Source organism: Pistacia vera, unplaced genomic scaffold (assembly GCF_008641045.1).
Source record: "Pistacia vera cultivar Batoury unplaced genomic scaffold, PisVer_v2 Contig577, whole genome shotgun sequence".
NCBI lineage: Eukaryota > Viridiplantae > Streptophyta > Magnoliopsida > Sapindales > Anacardiaceae > Pistacia > Pistacia vera.
Window position 1 is genome coordinate 183,716 of NW_022196420.1, and position 18,846 is coordinate 202,561.

At 37.0% G+C, this 18,846-nt stretch overlaps 2 protein-coding genes across 3 annotated transcripts; one reads left to right on the top strand and one right to left on the bottom strand.

Annotated features, from left to right (window-relative positions):
• Nucleotides 1–8,084: 8,084 nt before the first annotated feature.
• LOC116109299 lies at nt 8,085–12,646 on the bottom strand. 2 transcript variants are annotated; one of them, XM_031395541.1, is made up of 8 exons: nt 11,788–12,646; nt 11,410–11,562; nt 11,190–11,285; nt 10,991–11,077; nt 9,313–9,891; nt 9,129–9,239; nt 8,924–9,022; nt 8,085–8,389 (listed from the first exon to the last, which is right to left on the bottom strand). In XM_031395541.1, the coding sequence occupies exons 1-8, from the start codon at nt 12,616–12,618 to the stop codon at nt 8,357–8,359; spliced, it is 1,989 nt and encodes a 662-aa protein (XP_031251401.1). In that variant the 5' UTR covers nt 12,619–12,646; the 3' UTR covers nt 8,085–8,356. The 2 variants fall into 2 exon arrangements, with proteins under 2 accessions (XP_031251401.1, XP_031251400.1); XM_031395540.1 differs by having other exon boundaries at nt 11,190–11,291; nt 11,788–12,645.
• A 167-nt stretch (nt 12,647–12,813) lies between these two features.
• LOC116109252 (polynucleotide 3'-phosphatase ZDP) lies at nt 12,814–18,365 on the top strand. Its single transcript, XM_031395486.1, has 12 exons — nt 12,814–13,272; nt 13,703–13,762; nt 13,908–13,940; nt 14,042–14,107; nt 14,704–14,823; nt 14,967–15,023; nt 15,473–15,549; nt 15,962–16,043; nt 16,182–16,298; nt 17,650–17,774; nt 17,922–17,991; nt 18,101–18,365. Exons 1-12 carry the CDS (start codon nt 12,907–12,909, stop codon nt 18,146–18,148), a joined length of 1,221 nt encoding a protein of 406 aa, XP_031251346.1. The 5' UTR covers nt 12,814–12,906; the 3' UTR covers nt 18,149–18,365.
• The last annotated feature ends 481 nt before the right edge of the window (nt 18,366–18,846 follow it).

Below are 18,846 nucleotides of genomic sequence, written 5' to 3' on the forward strand. Positions count from 1 at the left end.
ACAACTTATTATTAGAAGAAGGTCACTACTTTTAGGTTGGCTCACCATCACCACTCAACTTTATATCATAATTTCTAAATCAAACAGAACCAGTGAAACCACAAAAAGCCTTTTTTTTTTTTTTTTTTTGTCATACATGTGAAAAGATTAGTTGAAAAGTTAATTGTATGATACTTTTTGTTTGTTTACAAAGTATGTTGGCAGCCTATTAGTTGTTTTCGTTTCTTTTTTTTTTTGCACTTGTATTTAGTTTATATCGATTGTGCAGATTTTCCGGAGCGTAAACTATAAAGACTATGAGTTGGAGGTTGTAAGTGATAAGGTACCGTATTCCCCTGTAAGGGTGATGGTTAGGTCGAGTTGGCAAGTTTTTACGAGAATAATGAAGATTTTACAAGAACTGAGGAATGGTTTAGATCGATTCAAAGAGAGTTGTTTCGGTCATTTTATGAAGATCAGAGAAAATTGGAAAAAGGCATTCTGGGGGCAGAGAGTACATTATATGTTGCTGCACTCAGTTAAAAGCAAAAAAAAGAAAGAAATATGGTTCGTGGTGGATGGAAAACCACTACGTTTTGGGATGATGGAATATGCCTTGGTGACATGCTTAAGATGTGGGAAATTTCTAGAAGCGGCAGAGCAACAGATAATAAAGAATAGTAGGGCAGCCATAAACTTGGCTAAAAAGGTTTTGGGAGAGAAAATGTCTATTACGAGACGCGATTTAGAGGAGAGGTTACAAGAAGGTGGGTATAGCTCTTCAGAGAGGTTCAAAATGTGTTTGGTATGGTTTGTGCATTCGATCCTAATGGGTTCTGACTCAACAAAAGTCGTTAATATAGATTGGGTGAAGTTTGCAAGCAACTTGGACTTATTTAATGCTTATCCGCGGGGACGATCATCATTTATGCTAACCATGGACTCCCTGCAAGGAAAAGACATGGCGTTAAAGCAATCACAATCTATCGATAAGAATAGAGTGAGCACGTACAGTTGTTTGGCTTCCCATAGGCAATGCAAGTAAATATTAGGGGCTTTTTGTTATATTTTTTGTATTATATGTGTTTTAATTATGATATGGACTATTTTTTTTACAATGTAGGCTTGGATGTATGAGGTCATCTCTGTCCTGGCTAGGGGGGCGGGGGGGGCGGTGGGGAAGGAGGATGAAGACTTTGGATGAGCGACCGCAATTTCCTAGGATGTTGCGGTGACACATCGAGAAGTGTACCCATTGAGATTACAACAAAATAGACATCAAAATTCAAGCGGTTGGGCTAAGATTAAAAGATTAAGCTTTTGAATATGCACTTGCTTTTAAATATGGCTTAAATCTGATTGATTTTATTTCTTATTGTAGGGAGTCATCCGTCCCTTCCTCACTGTTACTAGGGGTGAAGCGGGAGAGAAGTATGTTACATCCTTCGAAGCACTGGAGGATGAAGCAGATGAATTGATATACTGCCTAATGCAGGACCTAAAAGGGGTCACGCATGTGAGTGCAATTGTAGGGTCACTACTTGAGAATGCTGTTGACGCCGAGGATGATGAAGCTTTAATCGGCGGGAGAGAGGAGGGAGGAGGAGGAGGAAGAGGAGGAACAGGTTCGTACGCCTCCACCCAATTGGGAAACCGGTGCAACAAGTACCGCTTTGCCGAGGCGTCGGGGTCGGGAGAATAAGGTGGTTGACCTCATAAACGATCTGTTTGAGAGTTTTACAACAGCCGTTTATGAGAGGTTTGAGAAGATGGAAGAGCGGATGAAAAGGGTCGAGGAAAAAGTTGATAAGGTGGTAGAGAAAGTTGGTAGGGTGGAGGAGGAAGTTAGTGGAGTATTGAAAGTGGTTGAAGTGCAACCTGAGCTGAAAAGAGAGAGGCAAAAAAGTAAGTTTGTCAAATCTCCTTACACCGTAGCAACGTATAGAAGGAAGAGGAAAATGAAGAAAAAAAATTGAGGAAGTCCACGAAAGTGGAGAAACAAAAATGGAGGAGGTTAACGAGGTTGCTAGAGGAAGTGGGGAAGTGATAATGGAGGAGAGTAAGGCGGAACGCGAAGGAAGTGGGGATGTGCAAATGGAGAAAGGGAGGGGAAGTGGGCAAGCGAAAACGAAGGAGTTAAAGATCGATTTGTATAGGCCAATAGAGGAGGAAAAGAAAAAACTCTTGTATGCCTATTACAATGAATCTGGAAGTAATGGCCATGTGAAGTGCAAGACCGGGGATTTATCCTTGGGACTGGTTTGAAAAGATGTTGACGATGGCCAGGTGGCTTGACGACTTGGTACGACTTGGTGAGTTATTTTCCCTTATTTTTTCTTATTTTCCCTTATGTTTTCCATGAGGTATTGTATACTTATTATGTTGTTTTTACTTGATACAACACATCGATGAGGTGTTGGCACCCATGAGGCTACGTCAGAGCAGTATTGGTGATATATTGTATCCTGATTATGCCATCATCGATGTGGCCTTTGGCCAAACTCTAATAACGACATATGACACTTTAATGAAAAATGTCACTGGTAGAGGTGCAGCAAGAGGAGCCAAGCGAAAAAGATTGGGCACAGATGACTTCGACGACGTCCTTGATGATTTTTAGTTTGATGACAGGATCATGTAGTATGTATAAGGGAAAAGGCCCAAACATGGCCACAGCTGGGCAAAGGTTAAAAGAGTATACTGCATCTTCAACATCAAGGATATGCGCTGGATAACCGTCTTCGCGCTTCTAGAGGAGGGCTTGCTAAAGATCCTTGACTGCAACCCAAGTATTTATTGAGAGAGGCAGTTGGAGACGGAGTTGGAGCCACTGTGTGTATTGTTCCCACGACTATTGCATGACAGAGGGATGTTTTAGCACTTCGATGACGAAGCACTGACGGGAAAGTGGCCACTCAAGCGCCTTCCTGTCCCGACAAATGACTCAAGGTAAAATTTGTATAAAACTTACATAATACAATTGTTCTATAAACTAATTCTAATGCTAATGTCTTCCTCCTATTGTAGTGCTGATTGTGGGGCATATGCACTAAAATTTATTGAGTTCGACATGACCAACACCTCAATGGATGACTTGAATGACGAAACAATGAGCAACTATCGAGAGCGCTGGGCTGTTGAGTGCTACCATGGGCATATGGATCCCTTTTGACTGACAAAAACCCAATCCAAGTCATTGTTGATGCTGTTATCAAAAGGTATGAAGTTGGACTTAGAATTTTATAGTTTATGTGATTTTGTCTTATTAGGTTGTCTTGAATAATTGGATTGTGTTGAATTGAATCAGCTGGTGTTGTTAGGCGTCAGGCTGTTGATACTTGGGTTGTGGTGCTGATGCTGAAGGTGTGCCAGATAATTTTTAAGGATGGAGAAGTGGCTGAAGAGAATGATGAAGATTTATTTGTTGATACTTGGGTTGTGCTGTTGATGCTGAAGTTGTGCCCTGCCTGTTTTCCAATGTATATAGGAAATTTATTTATTTGTTGTACACAATGTTGTCATTAAATGTAATTGACACATTTCAGATTAATACAAAAGCAATTTAGTATTTCTCTCCCTCTTTTGAGTTTGAATTTATTTAATATTTTTATTACATGGCCTTGATGTGTTGATGATATTAGGTTGTCAAATTCAGGAGAAAATAGGAAATTAATATGTGTTGATGATATTAGGTTGTCAAAATCCAAGAGAACAAGTGGAAAAAATAGGTATTGCTTATGATCGCTTAAGCGATATATAAGCGACTAAATATATCGCTTAAGCGATAAAGGGCTTTCAACAGAGAATCACTTAAGCGACTGTGCATCTGGGAAGACACTGATTCTGTCTTGGACTTAATCACGTAAACGACCAAAGGTAAAAATGAAGAATCGCTTAAGCGAGACATTAAATCGCTTAAGCGGGACATTAAATCGGTTAAACGATCATGCAGCTGGGCAGATCTTGATTCTACCTCGAACATGATCACTTAAGCAACCAACGAAAAAAGTGAATAATCGCTTAAACGATACAATAAATCGCTTAAGCGATTGTGCACCTAGGCAGATCTTGATTCTGCCTTGGACATGATCACTTAAACAATCACAGATCGCTTAAGCAACCAAGGGTAAAAGCGAAGAATCGCTTAAGCGATACAATAAATCGCTTAAGCGATCGTGCACCTGTGCAGATCTTGATTCTACCTTGGACATGATCACTTAAGCGACCAACATTAAACAGAAGAATCGCTTAAGCGATACCATGAATCGCTAAAGCGATCATGCACCTGGGCAGATCTTGATTCTGCCTCGGACTTGATCTCTTAAGCGATCTAGGATCGCCTAAGCGACCAAGGGTAAAACCGACGAATCTCTTAAGCGATACCATAAATCGCTTAAGCGATCGTGAAACTGGGCAGATATTGATTCTGCCTTGGACTTAATCCTTAAGCGATCTATAATTGCATCAGCGACCAAGGGTAAAAGCGATGAATTACTTAAGCGATATTGTAAATCGCTTAAGCGATTGTGCATCTGGGCAGATCTTCATTCTACCTCGGACTAAATCGCTTAAGCGACCAAGGGTAAAAGTGAAGCATCGCTTAAGTGATTAAGATTTGTTTGTACCTAATCGCTTAAGTGACAGTACCAGATCGCTTAAGCAACTAAGGCTAAATACAGAGGATTGCTTAAGCAAGAAATGAGATTGCTTAAGCGATCCAGTGTATTCGGATTATTTTTATTGCCTTTCACAAGATCGCTTAAGCGATGAAAGCTTGTCAACATTGGATCGCTTAAGTGATTCATTTTTTTTTTTTCTGGTAATAGGTCACTTAAACTTTTGCTTTATGTTCTCACCAAGGTGCCTCATACAGAATCCGTGATGTGCTTGAGCGTAAATAGTGGTAATCCCCTTCTTTATAGAGTTGTGCCTATCGGATATTATGCACAACTCGTCATTGTCAGGCACTATTGTACGTAATTGCTCAAAAAACTAAGTCCACGACTTGTCATTCTCAGAGTCAACCACACACCATGCAATAGGATATGTGTGATTCTCGCTATCTTGTGTAGTGGCCACCAACAATATACCTCCATACTTTCCAGTCAAAAAGCAATCATCAACAGGCAACACCTTTCTCATGTTTACAAAACCCCTTATAGTAGAACTGTAAGCAACAAAAAAAATATTTAAACATCTTATTCTTGTCCCACTTCAAAGTCGTCTTGCTACCTTGGTTTGTCAACTCAAGCATATAACGGTACGCTTCTAATACTGCGTACTCATGCTCTGGCGTGCCCTTCACAAAATCTTGTGCATGTTGTCTCCCTTTCCAGCATTTAAAGTAACTAACAACACATCACAACTCTGTGCGCACAAGTCTCTGAATGTCTTTAGGAGATGGACTTTTCCCTTCAACGAACTGACTTTTGACAAATTGTCTAATAATATCAGCAGAGACTTATCGATGCTCACCTGAAATATGTCCCAAACCACATGTGTGCTCACGGGTATATGTGCTAAGAATAACTTTTTTGGACTTTGCCAAGCTTCTACAATAAACCTGCCACTTGCACTTTCGGTCACGATATGCAACCGTCACAACAGATGAATTAGACTGTTTGGTGATGAACTCAAAATTACCTCTCATGGCAACAAGTTTTAGCTTCCTCACCACTTCCTCTTTATTGTCAAATAAATACCCTATGCACAACTCCGATCCATCCGTAAAAACATGAGCTAATTCACTACTACCTACAATTGCCCCCTTTAAACCTGCATAAAAGGACCATAGTGTTCTCTTCCTCACAAACTACACCTTCTACATAATTTGTATTTAAAGGAATCTCTACATCTGCGGGAACATGTATAGGGTCCTCCTCCTCAACATTTTCATTCTGCCGCACATGACCAACCTCTTCTACAGTGTCTTCCTTACCACCCAAATCACTGCCTACTCTTGATTTTTCAACTAACAAATCAATGCCCTCGTAGTTCAAATTAAAACCAGCCAAATCTCTACCAACTTCCTCGTTATCCCCTTCCTTTGAATCAACTTCCAATGGTTTATCTACAAAAGAAACCCTTAAAATCGGTCTCGAACCATTATTGCCCACATCAATCATATATAACTTCACACCTTCATCCGACTTTAATATAGCAAGAGGTACCTTATAATGTTCAGGAACTCTACTCAAAACGTACTTCACAACTATATCACTACGTGAGTAACTCAAATCACCTCTTTTAATTATTTGATCAGTCAACTCATCAAAACTAACCTCTGTGCTCACAATAATTGGTATAACTTCTTTGCTCTTCCCAATCCACTTCTAGCAACTTCCTTCCTCCACCCACACACCAAAATATTCAACACCCAAAACAGCTTGTCCCATGCCTAATAATAGCCAAGTACCTATAATGCAAGAAAAAAAATATTATTAACTGATGTATTAAGGGTTGAAAGATTTTAAAAAGCATTTGCAGAGTCGCTTGAGTGATCTGGTGTATCGCTTAAGTGATCTAATATATCGTTTACTAGATCGCTTAAGCGATCCGGTATAAAAAAGCCTGATCACTTAAGCGATCTTATGCCATTTACACCAGACTTATAACAGATCGCTTAAGCGATCTACGAACTGCTACATCATACCAGGTATACCAGATCGCTTAAGCGATATAGCAGATCGCTTAAGCGATCTACAAACTGCTACATTATACTAGACATACTAGATCGCTTAAGCAATACACCATCGCTTAAGCGATCTATCATATCTAGAACAAATTTTTAGTCATCTCCGCCTACAATCGGTGCTACCACCCTCAGCTACTCACAATGCAAGAAAATATTCAACAAATTTCACTCCTTTCAACTTCCATTACATCAAACACAACCCAACAACCTAAACAACTAAATCAAAATCATAACCCAAACCCAAACCCAATCCATCATTGAATTTTTGTAAATCGAAATATAAAATGGAAAGGGGAGATACACATACCTGGACGAAATGTCAGGAGGAGGAAGAGGAGGAGGATCTGTGGCAGAGAAGATATTAATGGCGGAGGAAGAAGATAGTGTTAATGGCAGGAAGATGTATATGACGGAGGAAGAAGAAGAAAAAGATGTAGATGAAGCTTACAAGAAACAAGAAGCAGGGGAAGAATGTGTTAATGTGGCGGGAGGAAGAAGAAGAAGGAATTTGGGTTTGTTTGCAAGAATTTCGGCTTTTTGGGGACATATTATAATTTTTAAAAGATTACACAATTATTCATTAATCCAAATTAACCCCTAATCATGTTTAATTAAACTTAATAAAAAACAAGGTTATTTAGTTAACACTTACAAACTGTATAACCTTTTAATTAAATTTTAACTTCAAATAGGCTTTTAATAAAATGCCCCGAAAAATATGTCCACAGAGTTTAGCGGAGAACATAACAAAACATGCACTCGATAATTCGTTGGATAGATTAACAGATTCTCCTTTTGCAAGAGCTGCAAGGAAAGTGAAATACAACCATGTTAGAGGAAAGTTCGATGATATTTCTGTGATCGTTGCGATAATTAAACCAGCAGTTTGATCTTTCTTAATTTTTTTTTTTTTTCCTTGGAATTCTTGGTGAAAAGTTGTATGTAAAGAATTATTGCAGGAGTTTAAATCGACAATGTAATTAATTATGAAGAATTAGCACCACTCAATAATAGAGTTTGTTTAGTTTCATATGTGTTAATATTCTTATGTTAATTTTATTTTTTCTCTGCGAAAATTTCATAATTTCAAGATTCTTTCTAAAGATTACATAAACAATATATTTACTTTTATACAAAGATTAAATGCAGGTTACTAGGTTTGCTTTAATTTAGGAGCTGCTTTTAATAGAGCTCTCATTAGCCCTTTTTTAATCTTAAGTTCAGAGGTTTAGTTCTTCGGTAACATCGGTAATGTTACTACATGGACATCATATTATGATATCGATGTCAAAGGAAGATGTTATATTACCAAGGGTTATGAGAGAGCTCCTGTTTTTCTTCTGTTTTTTTTTTTAAATCCAAGGGCTGGAGGGCCCTGCAGGTCTGGTAACATTACCACGCCAGTGCTGTAGTATTCACCTCAAATATGCCACCAAAAGCATCTATTAATCATCATGTAAAGAGGTACAGGAAAACTAAGAAAAGTGAGGTTAGTGAAGGCAATACGGTGGGCAATAGCAGCCCAAGAGACCAAAAGTCAAAAGATGGCAGTTTCCTATGAATTCTGTTGCTAATACCCATTAAATAAGACATAGTCTGTCTTCTCAAAGATCATTACAACGGTTCTCCTCCATTCTCCTCCATTTCTGTCTGCAGAGAGACACTACCATGTTGAAATCTCAACTAATTTGCAATGCCATCTTTGTCCTGAGGTACCTGAAAACATATCATATAAACAGCAATCACCAAACATGATGAGGTTGTTCATTACCAAAAGGCAATGCACAAATCTCAAACTTAAAAAAATTGTCTCACCAGACAACCTTCAATCTACAATTTTCAATTCTACTGTCTGCAATTTCCTTATCAACATATTTTTATTTTTCATATGCACCATCTTCCTTAGTCTACTAGCTGAATGTTTATTGAGTTCTGTCCCCAACCTTCCCAATTCAATTAACCTGGCTTTAATTTTTATTTCGCAGTGAGATTATAGCAAACACAGAGTGCTAATGTGAATATTCAAAAATCATATACCCAACTAATTTTCATGATTGAATAAAAGAGAATTTGGTATAACTATTATGTTCGACACAGAAGATAGGTGAGAATTGCTAAAACTAAGCAAGAACATATGCAGTGGAAATTTTTTTGTCAAAATATATCCATTATTGGTAGATAAAACATATCCATAAAGGAAAATAAGATAAAAAAAGTTTTAAATGTGCTTAAACAGAGAAATCATCTCACCAAGACATCTGTTGCTCCCTCTTGACTCCTCTCCATAGCCAAAATCCCATTGCAAACATTAGTAGCATGCTTACTGGTATCATCTTCAATTAGATAATTCTGCAACGCAAAGCAATAAAATGAATAAATGCAAACATCCCTTTTGCCACTCAGATTTTCACAAAGAAACAAAAGATGAAAGCTCCTCAACTTGTGTGTTGCTAACCTCACTAATTGTCACCGTTGAATCCTCTTTTTGAGCTACTTCACATATCCTTTTGTTGTTGGGATTACTTAAACCATCCTTATAATCATCAGCATTTGCTTCGACTTCAGCCTACAACATTTCACTTAAGATATTAATGACTTCAAAACTACTAGGAAAACTATCACATGACAAGATCAGTTACCAGTGACATGCCCAACTTTGCCAAGGAGTGGCTGAGAGGTTCGCCTTTTAACACAATTGTTGGAAAACGGTCAATATCCCAACCAAGAACCCTACAAATTGCCTGACCAAAAGCTCTGTGCGCCCGCTTCTTTTTTGTCTTTAATATTGCATTGGAATGCTGTAGAAGCCCAAGACAACTTTTAAAATTCTTCCAAACCTTCTTTCCAATCCCACCACAAACCAGACAACAGAACTTCCCTCCTTCATAATTTTGCTCATAATAACTTCTGAGCTCACTATTCTCTATGAAGACCTTCAGAAAAAACTTGAACTCTTCACTGTCCTCAGGTCCATCTTCATCATCACTTTGATCACCATCTGAACCAGCACTTTTCTCAAAGAATTCTCGGCAAGCGTCTGAGACTTTCTGCTGCAACTGCACTGCATCTATCTTTGCTTGCTCTTCCGCAGAAGGTAAGCGAACTAATGAAGGCGTATGGGGCTTCAAGGTAGGCCATCCTGGACCTACTATAGAGGATTCATCAACAGGATTTAAGCATGGCCATCCCATGCTAGTGGCCAATGATGGGCCAGATTCCTGGAAGAGAAAAAATGTGTTATTTCAATATGATCAACATCGTTACCCAAATTTACATCTACGGTTGATATGGTGGAAAGGACACATAAAACTATTTCAGAAAAGCACTTCCAAATGACACATATTAGAAAAATCTTCTAAAGATAATGTTATGCAAAAAATGTGCTAACAATGCTAGAAGAAGTACAGACAATTCATTTTATAGAGAATGATTCATCCCAAAATCACTAGCCTTTTTTCCAACCTTGGATACTTCTTATTCTTCTTCATTTTTTCTCCCCCTTTTGGGTATTAGGTAATGAAGCTAAAACATCAATTGAGCACTGGTGAGCATCATTATGGTGTTCTCAAGGGCATGTGATAGTGATAATGAGATTAAAATTTGTCAGTGAAACATCAGTAAGAGGTTCTGCAGAGTAGGGGGAAAAAAATAAGTAAAAAAAAGTTCTTTTCTACCAATGCCAAGAACATTTCCACCTTAATCTTACACATTTCTCCAGTGATATGTGGTACTTATCCCACCAAATCACCATGAATATCAGGCCTCAGGCTGTTTGGTCCAGGCAAAATGCTTAAATTATAACATGGAAGGACTCATCATGTCTCGATAATCTCTTTAATTAAATATCAAATCATGGCTCTTTCTACTTATTGACAAAACCAAACAGCTCAATGTTTTCAGCAACTTTAATGTTTGAAGCATTTTTTCGTACTGCAAGAACTTCATTCACTATGATTATCTTGGTTTCCTTTTGAAATGGCCAACCGAAGAGGAAAAAAAAAAAAAAAAAAAAAGAAAAGAAAGAAAAGAATGAACAAAACCACATATCAAATGCAAATGGCCGTTTTCACCAGACAATGTTACATCTTTATCTGCTTCCAAATTCAAGAACTCACCATCAAGATTTTCAACACATGTATTGGAATTATCTACATTAAAAGAAAAATAAATGTTTTGTCTCACATAGAAATGACCAATGGGATAAAAAAAAAAAAAAAAATTTACATAGTAATACAACTCACTATCAATTAATACAGAAAATATTGCTTTATAGAATAATACTTTAGTAATTATATATCAATATAGAACATTCCTCACCTGGCAATCCACTGCAACCCCTTTATCTGCTTCCATATTCAAAAGCTTGCTATCAAGATTTTCAACACATTTACCGACATCACCTACCTTCAAAAAAAAGAAAAATCATATATTCATATTAAAGTGGCCAACAACAAAAGAGAAAAAGAAAATTCAAATACAAAGTATTTACATATCAAATATAGAACACTCTTCTCACCCAGCAATTCACTGCTACATCTTTATCTGCAACATTCAAGAACTTGCCATCAAAATTTTTAAAAGCTTTTTCGGCATCATCTACCTTGACAGAGCTCTGCAACTAACAATAGTTGAAAAAAAGTTAACTACACCGAATCACATAGCTAAACCTAAACCTTCCCAGGTTTTCACATTTCAATTTATAGTGAATAACTTTCAAAATAATACACATCACTAACCTCACCAATCATCAATTCACCATCATTTCGATTACCATCTAAAACCACTTTCTCAACAATTTCACCATCATTTCCACTTCTAGAGCCCTCGTTTTCCTGAGCAACAGTCATATCTTCCTTATTATCTTCTGCATTTGCCTTTGCCGCTTCATCCTTCAAGATTTAAACCCATTCATAAGCCACATTTTATTTTCCATATACGAATATTTCCTAGTAAAGACACCATCTTGCAAAAAATTAAACACAGACCTTAAACCACCAACATCACAATCGAAGAAATGCACAAAAAGAATTGCTTTTTGTATTAATTTCAGAGTATTTCACACATATTTTTAAAGATTGATTTTTTTTTTTTTTTTTTTTAATGAACTGTCTTACCTGTGTAACGCCGGAATTCACCAAAGAAGTTCCAAGTGGCTCACCCTTGAACACAATCACTGGCAAACTATCAAAATCCCATCCAAGAACCTTACACACAACCTGCCCAAGAGCTCTATGAGCTCTCTTTCTCTTCGTCTTCGATATAGAAATTGTGTGCTGAACAAGGCCTAAACAATCTTTATACCTCTTGTTAAGTTTCTCCCCAATCCCACGACAAACCAAGCAACAAAATTCACCCCTATCGTGGTTCTTCTCATAGTAACTCCTCAACTTATCATCCTTTACAAACAATTCTAGCAAAAAATTAAACTCCTTACTCTCTAAACCCTCATCATCCTCAGTCAAATAATCCATCTCACCAAACTCCTCATCGTAAATGCGATCCTCTTCTTCATCACTTTCATCTCTATTAGAGAAAAACTCCTGGCAAGCTTGAAGACCCTTCTGCTCTACTTGCATTGCCAACTGTTTCGCTTTCTCTCCGGCCGACAAAGGCCCAGCTTTCGACTCTGCTTTCAGTTTCACCTCTCCCCAGCCAGCGGTGGGTGGAGAGTTGACAGGCCATTTGGGGCCCCAATCACGATCCGGGTCGGAGTCTGATTCGGAGCCAGATTTGTTCTCGACAATGTTTAGTTTTTTGGAACTTCTCATCTTCTTTTGTTTCTTCAAAGGCGAGGTGGTGGTGGGTTTATGGGGGTTTCTTGATGAATTGCGAGTGTCGTTGGATTGGTTTGGTGGTGGGTTAGGGATTCTGGGAGGGCCTTGATGCCATAAAGAATGAAGATAAATCACTTCATCTCTCAGTCTCTGTTCATCGTACGAGTTCATTTTTCTTCAAGCTTTGAAAATGAAAAATAAAATTGGATTTCCTTATATATCGATCGGCTCAGTGAAATATTTTAATTATTTACTAGAGTCAAACTCGTCAAATATTCGATAATTAAATATTTTTAAAGAATTTGATAATAATTAAAAAAATAATGAAAATAAAGTATTTTACGGATGAAGTTTTTATCCTTAAGACTTTAACTTCGCTCGGTAACTGAAATTATGGCGGGAAACAATTCTTGAGAACTCTCAGTTATCTCCGCAACACTAAAACGATCTCCTTCCTTTATGTTTACTCTCTCCACTTTCCGTGCACCCTGCTGTAACCCTATCATTGTCCAACACTTGTTTACTCTCAGTTGTTTCTGTTTCCATAAAACACAAAATTACTTCCGCTGTTTCTGCTTCCAAAAACAACTGCAACTACCACTGCAATCAATGGCGCCTTCAGTCGTGGCGGAGTACGCGAAATCGAACCGGTCGGCGTGCAAGAAGTGCTCAGAAAAGATTGCGGCCCAGGCCTTGAGATTGGGGTCGGTCAGCAGAGACTCGCGAGGGTTTGACTTGACCAAATGGCATCATGTGGACTGCTTTCCTTTCGCTTCTGAGCCAATTGATTCTGCCGACAGCATCAAGGGCTTCTCATCGCTTAAGGTTTGAGCTCCGTTTTCAAAATTTTGAGTTTTTAGGGTTTTAGGGGTTTGTTTGGTTGGTCAGAAAATTGGGGAAAAGAAAGCGAAGTGGAAAATGGGTATGTATGGGCATTATGAGCTCTGTTTTTAATATTAAAAAAAATGTTCTTTTATTTTTATTTTAGGTTAAGGTTCGTTTATGCACCGCGTTTTCAACTCTAAAACAATGAATAACACATACAATTTTTTTTATTCTTTTTAAATATTTGGATACATGTCCTAAACTTAGATTGGTATTTTGTTGGGCGCTAAAAGTAAATTCTGAAAGTTTCATTCTTTTTTGTTTATTGGTTTTTGGTTACCTTGGTACTCTCTGCAACCAAGTGGAGGTTTTGGCTTTGAAGTATGCGCGATATAGTTTATTTTTATTCTTTTGTGGTCTATATATTCAGAGTGGTGATCAGGAAGCTTTGAAGAAATTGGTGGTTGAATGCAAGAAGTCTCCCGAGGAGGTATGAGTTGATTTTCACAATAACATATAACCAAATGACTTACTCTCTCTGCTTTGGAGATGTGGTCTTTTCATTGTTATAGATATTGTGTTATATTTATGTACCTTTTCTGAGCACCTATTTGAGCAAATTGTGAACTTTGCAGGTTTCAGGGAGGAGCCAAAACGAAAATGCGAAGGTACAGATGGCAAATGACATAGACTTCAGTTATCGGTGTGATTCAGTTGTTATTTTTGTTAATTACTTTTCTGTCACATATTATGTTTATTCTGTAACTAGGTTCAGAAAACAAATGAAGACAAAGAAGAGGTTGAATTGGAGGAAGGAAATTCAAAAAGAATAAAGGTAGTCAATACTCTCTCTCTTGGTATGTGGATTTGGAGGTCTTAAAATTAATTAGTATTTGTATAATAATTCTCTTTGGTATGTGTAAGATCTTTTACTATAGCTAATTTTTTTTTTTCTTGTATCCTAATGTAAGTGGTGGAATTTAATAACTCATGGAAAATGATGAAAGACAAGATGGAAATTGTGATAGACAGAGAACTATATAAACCACACACCAAAAATATCTATCCGAAATAGTAACCTCAGAATAACAAAAAAGGACTTTTGCAAATTCTTAGAGACAATTTTTATCTGAAAATTTTACAATTCTTGATTATTTCGGGGTGGATGACCTTGTGCTTGTTAATATTTCGTTTGTTTCTTCTGGCTGCCCAGCTTCAAAGTGTATGCCTATTTGCTTAGAGATAAAAAGATGTGACAGCATGCTTTGAGCTTTGTGCTATAGGTTCTTGTTTCATTTGTCCATATATAAGTATTTAAACCCTATATTGATTGTTGTCATTTATTTTCTGTTTATTAACACATTGCTTTTAACAAAAAAAGTTATAGACTACTATGATACTTACATCCATTTTTCACTAATCACTTGCAAGTTGGATGTTAATTTCCTTTCTGCCCTGTTTTCATGTGATTCCTTCAAGTTATCAACTCCTAGTAGGGAAGCTAATTTGGAAATACCATTTTCTGTCTCTGACATCAAGGAAACCTATAAGGTATGCTATATTCTAAATTACATTTTTTTTTTTTTTTCAAAAATCAGTCTTCTGTATCATTCTTATTTTGCTTTGGTAATATCTTTACCTCTTTCATGCTCCCACCCACCTGCATAATGTATTCAACTATCTTTCTGATTCAGGACGCAAAACTGTTACCAAACTGGAAGGCCTTCCAGACAACCATATTTCTTGAAAGGGTGAGACACCTGTCCTACTGATGGACATTATTGCCTTTGCTGCTTCTTTTCTTTTCTTTTCTTTTCTTTTTTTGTTTTTGTTTTTTGGTGGATATGGACTATGGTGAGTTATAGTGTAATATTAGTTGGTATTTCTTGGGGAGGGTTTCATAGTGATATAACATTGGCCAGGATTTCATATTGGTTAAATGTGATATATTTGGTCTTATGATCTGCCTTGTTTTATGCTTTCTTTGTTGAGGCATTGAAATCCAAACTATTTTCTTACCGTTTCTAGTTACTTTTCTGCTTTCTTACAATGTAGTACTGCATATACATGTTTGCACATGTTTACTCATGTCTCATATACTTGCATCTGTAGTTTGTCTGGAGGACTTCACATGGTTATGCCTTTCATCTGTAGTAAGAACCTATTTTGCTTATATGTTTGTGCTTTTTAATATTTATAGGATGATGGTCTTCATGATTCAAAGAAAATTGCAGCATTTGATTTTGATGGATGTCTTGCCAAAACATCTGTGAAAAGGTATGTTCATATTCTTTTTTGAGGCATTTCTTTATAATAAATTTTTTATTATAATATCTAAAAGGTGTATTATCATGACATAAGTGTCTGCTAAACAAAAGCATAGATCTTTGTTGTGTTCTAATGTTCGATAGTCAGATGGATTGCTAAAAGGATATGCAGTTATTTTAAGATTTTGGTTGCTCATTTTGCTCCAAACTAGTTCATAAAATCATGGGTTTGCCAAAGAGTATACTTTGTTTCTCACTCTCACCCTGTCCCTGCCTTACCCCTCTTCCCCTCCAAACACATGCATACATACAAAAAAAAAGAAAAAAAGAAAAAAGAAGAAAACCGCAAGTGCTGAATTAAATTTGGAGTTAAGCATCATTTGAAGTGACTGATCAATGAACTGTTAATCTCTTTATTCCAGAGTAGGTGCAGATGCTTGGTCCCTTATGTATCCTTCAATACCGGACAAGCTGCAGAGTTTGTATAATGATGGCTACAAACTGGTCTGTTTCTTTTCTACCACTAAAAGCTGTGTTTCTTTTTGCATCTATAGAGTCCTATGATTTGGCGCTACTGCTATCATATTTCTGGTAGGTTCTGTTGATTGTCGGGTGTGACATTTTTGTTTCTACGATGGTTAGGTAATTTTCACCAATGAATCTAACATTGAACGCTGGAAAAACAAAAGACAGACAGCTGTGGATTCAAAAATTGGACGCCTTAACAATTTCATTAAGCGTGTGAAGGTCCCAATTCAGGTGGTTCAACCATGTTATTTGAATAATATATGTTTGTAAAATGCTAGTGCCTGAAATTTGACCCTTGAGTAGTTGGTTTAACTTTGTTGGAGTCCCACACCGACTAGGCACGCTTAAGCCTATTGGGTTATAAGAGAGGGTAATCCTCTCATTCAACAATGCCTTATTGGTTGAGGAGTCAGACCCACCTCAAATTCTATCATGGTATCAAAGCCCAGGTTCAGTTGAGCTGAGCGCTTGACCAGCGGGTGAGGAGTTAGAGTCAGCAATTACCTCCATCAATAGGTATGACCCAACATATGGGCTTGACCGTGGGGGGAGTGTTGGAGTCCTAGACCGACTAGGCACGCTCAAACCTATTGGGTTATAAGAGAGGGTAATCCTCCTATTCAACAAGGCCTTATTAGGTGAGGAGTCAGACCCACTTCAAATTCTATCAAACTTGACAATTATCAAATTCTGTGTCAAGAACTCTACTTTTAGTCCCTGCAGAATTACAATTATCAATTTGTGTTCAAGAATCCTTGAGTTGTTGGCTTGAAATGACAAGAAAATGGATAAAGGGTGTGTGGCCTCTCCTGATAAGAAATTTGAGCTTCATAATTCTTTTCCTCCTTAGACTGTCTAGAAAGGCAAATAATAACTCCACATTGTTTAATTGTGAATGTTTGGATAATTTTGCAAGTTTACAAATACTTTCAAGTTAGTGTCATTGTGTTTCCACTTTTGATTGGTTTAGTTAACCTTGACACCTTCTAATTATCTAATATAATTCCCAAATTAATTACTCCTATTGCTGAACTTAGTGAGTCCTGAATTAGTCACCAACTTACCATGGTAGTGCTTCAAGAAATGCTTTTGTTGTTACACTTCCACACCCTTTGATGCTTAAATTTTGTGAATGTGGCTTCAATTTTTCAGCTCAAAAGGTAACATTAATTGCCCTGCCCTGATCAGTTAGCACTTCAGCATTCTCTATGATATTGTTATTCTAAAATTTAGAACGAAAGCAAATGACTGGTTTGTCAGTATGGCATGTGAAAATCTTTAACTGATGATCCTTCCAAGAGTTGCCATGTTCTAACAGTTCTTAAATGATAATTGTGTCCAATCTCCTCTCCTGCAGGTACAGAGGCATGCTCTTTATCCATATGTTGCCGTAGATTCTGGCTTTTAATCTGTTATACATAAATGTGACCTTGTGAACTGAAAATAGAGCTTGAATGTTGTAATAGTTCATTATTTTGTTTAATAACATGTCTGAAGTATGGGACAGAATTTTATTTTCTTTTTTATTTATAAATATTATTAGGACATATTATAGGAGTGAGCTTCCAATTTTTTTATGCAGGTTTTTATTGCTTGTGGATTAAGTAATTCTGATGGTAAAGTTGATCCCTTTCGCAAGCCAAAACCTGGAATGTGGCAGATTATGGAGAAACATTTCAACTCTGGCATTCCAATTGATATGGAACAGTTATTTTCCTCTTCCTTTTCTTCTTTTCAAGTTTGGCTTTCTATGATTTCTATCCCATTCTCTTTACATTGGAAGGTTTACCTGAGATTGGACAGATGTGACCTAAGATGTGATTTCTAGATATTCACTTTATCTTAATTTTGTAGATCATTTTACGTTGGTGATGCTGCTGGTAGAGACAATGATCATAGTGATGCTGATATTAAATTTGCCCAGGTATTGCTAAAGTTCTCAGTTATGTCTATGTATTGTCTCCATGCAAAATATGTTTGGTAGTTCCTTATCACTGCTTTTCACATGTACTACACTGCTTTCTTGTTTGCAGGCCATTGGATTGAAGTTTTATGTCCCTGAAGATTACTTTGTCTCTTAAAAGAGCTTATGGTTAGCGATGGATGTGTAACACGAATTTTGCTGTTTGTTATCACTGGAGGTCGCTGAGTGAATTTCAGTGTGTATATATATACTTTTTTCATCCTGGCCTGTGATGGTTGTAACTGAAAGTTTCCATTTTGTTTTATATAATATACAGACTTTATACCAAGTTTAGCTTCCTCTCTCATAATCGTTGTTTGTATGTGTGTAAATAGACTAATTTGAATGAAGGCAACCTAATTATACAGTGTTTATTGGGTAATAATGTCACAGAATTACGTTACTTGTAGAAGGAATGTGGGGCATATGATGGAATTTATAATTGTGGCAGGTAAGTGGATTAGGCACGTTAAATGGCTCAGCTTGAGTCTTATTTGATGAAACGCTCATTGCAGTAGATTGCTGCAAATTTCTTTATTTCTTTCTAATTTATTTTATAACTCAAGAAATTCAGAGCAGGCCTATTCTATTATGGAGTTTGGGGTGCAAACTGCAAAGTTTGTAACGTCATTGTAAAAGCTTTTGAAATAGATGTTATGATTTATGAGTTTCAATGGCATCTTCTTGTGTGGAATGAATGGTCAAGTGGTGAGTTCAATCTCGCTTGGACAAAGTATTATTCATCAAAAACAAAATATAAACGAAAATGACGAATAACTCAGGCTTTATAATGTACATATGCATACTTGCATAGTG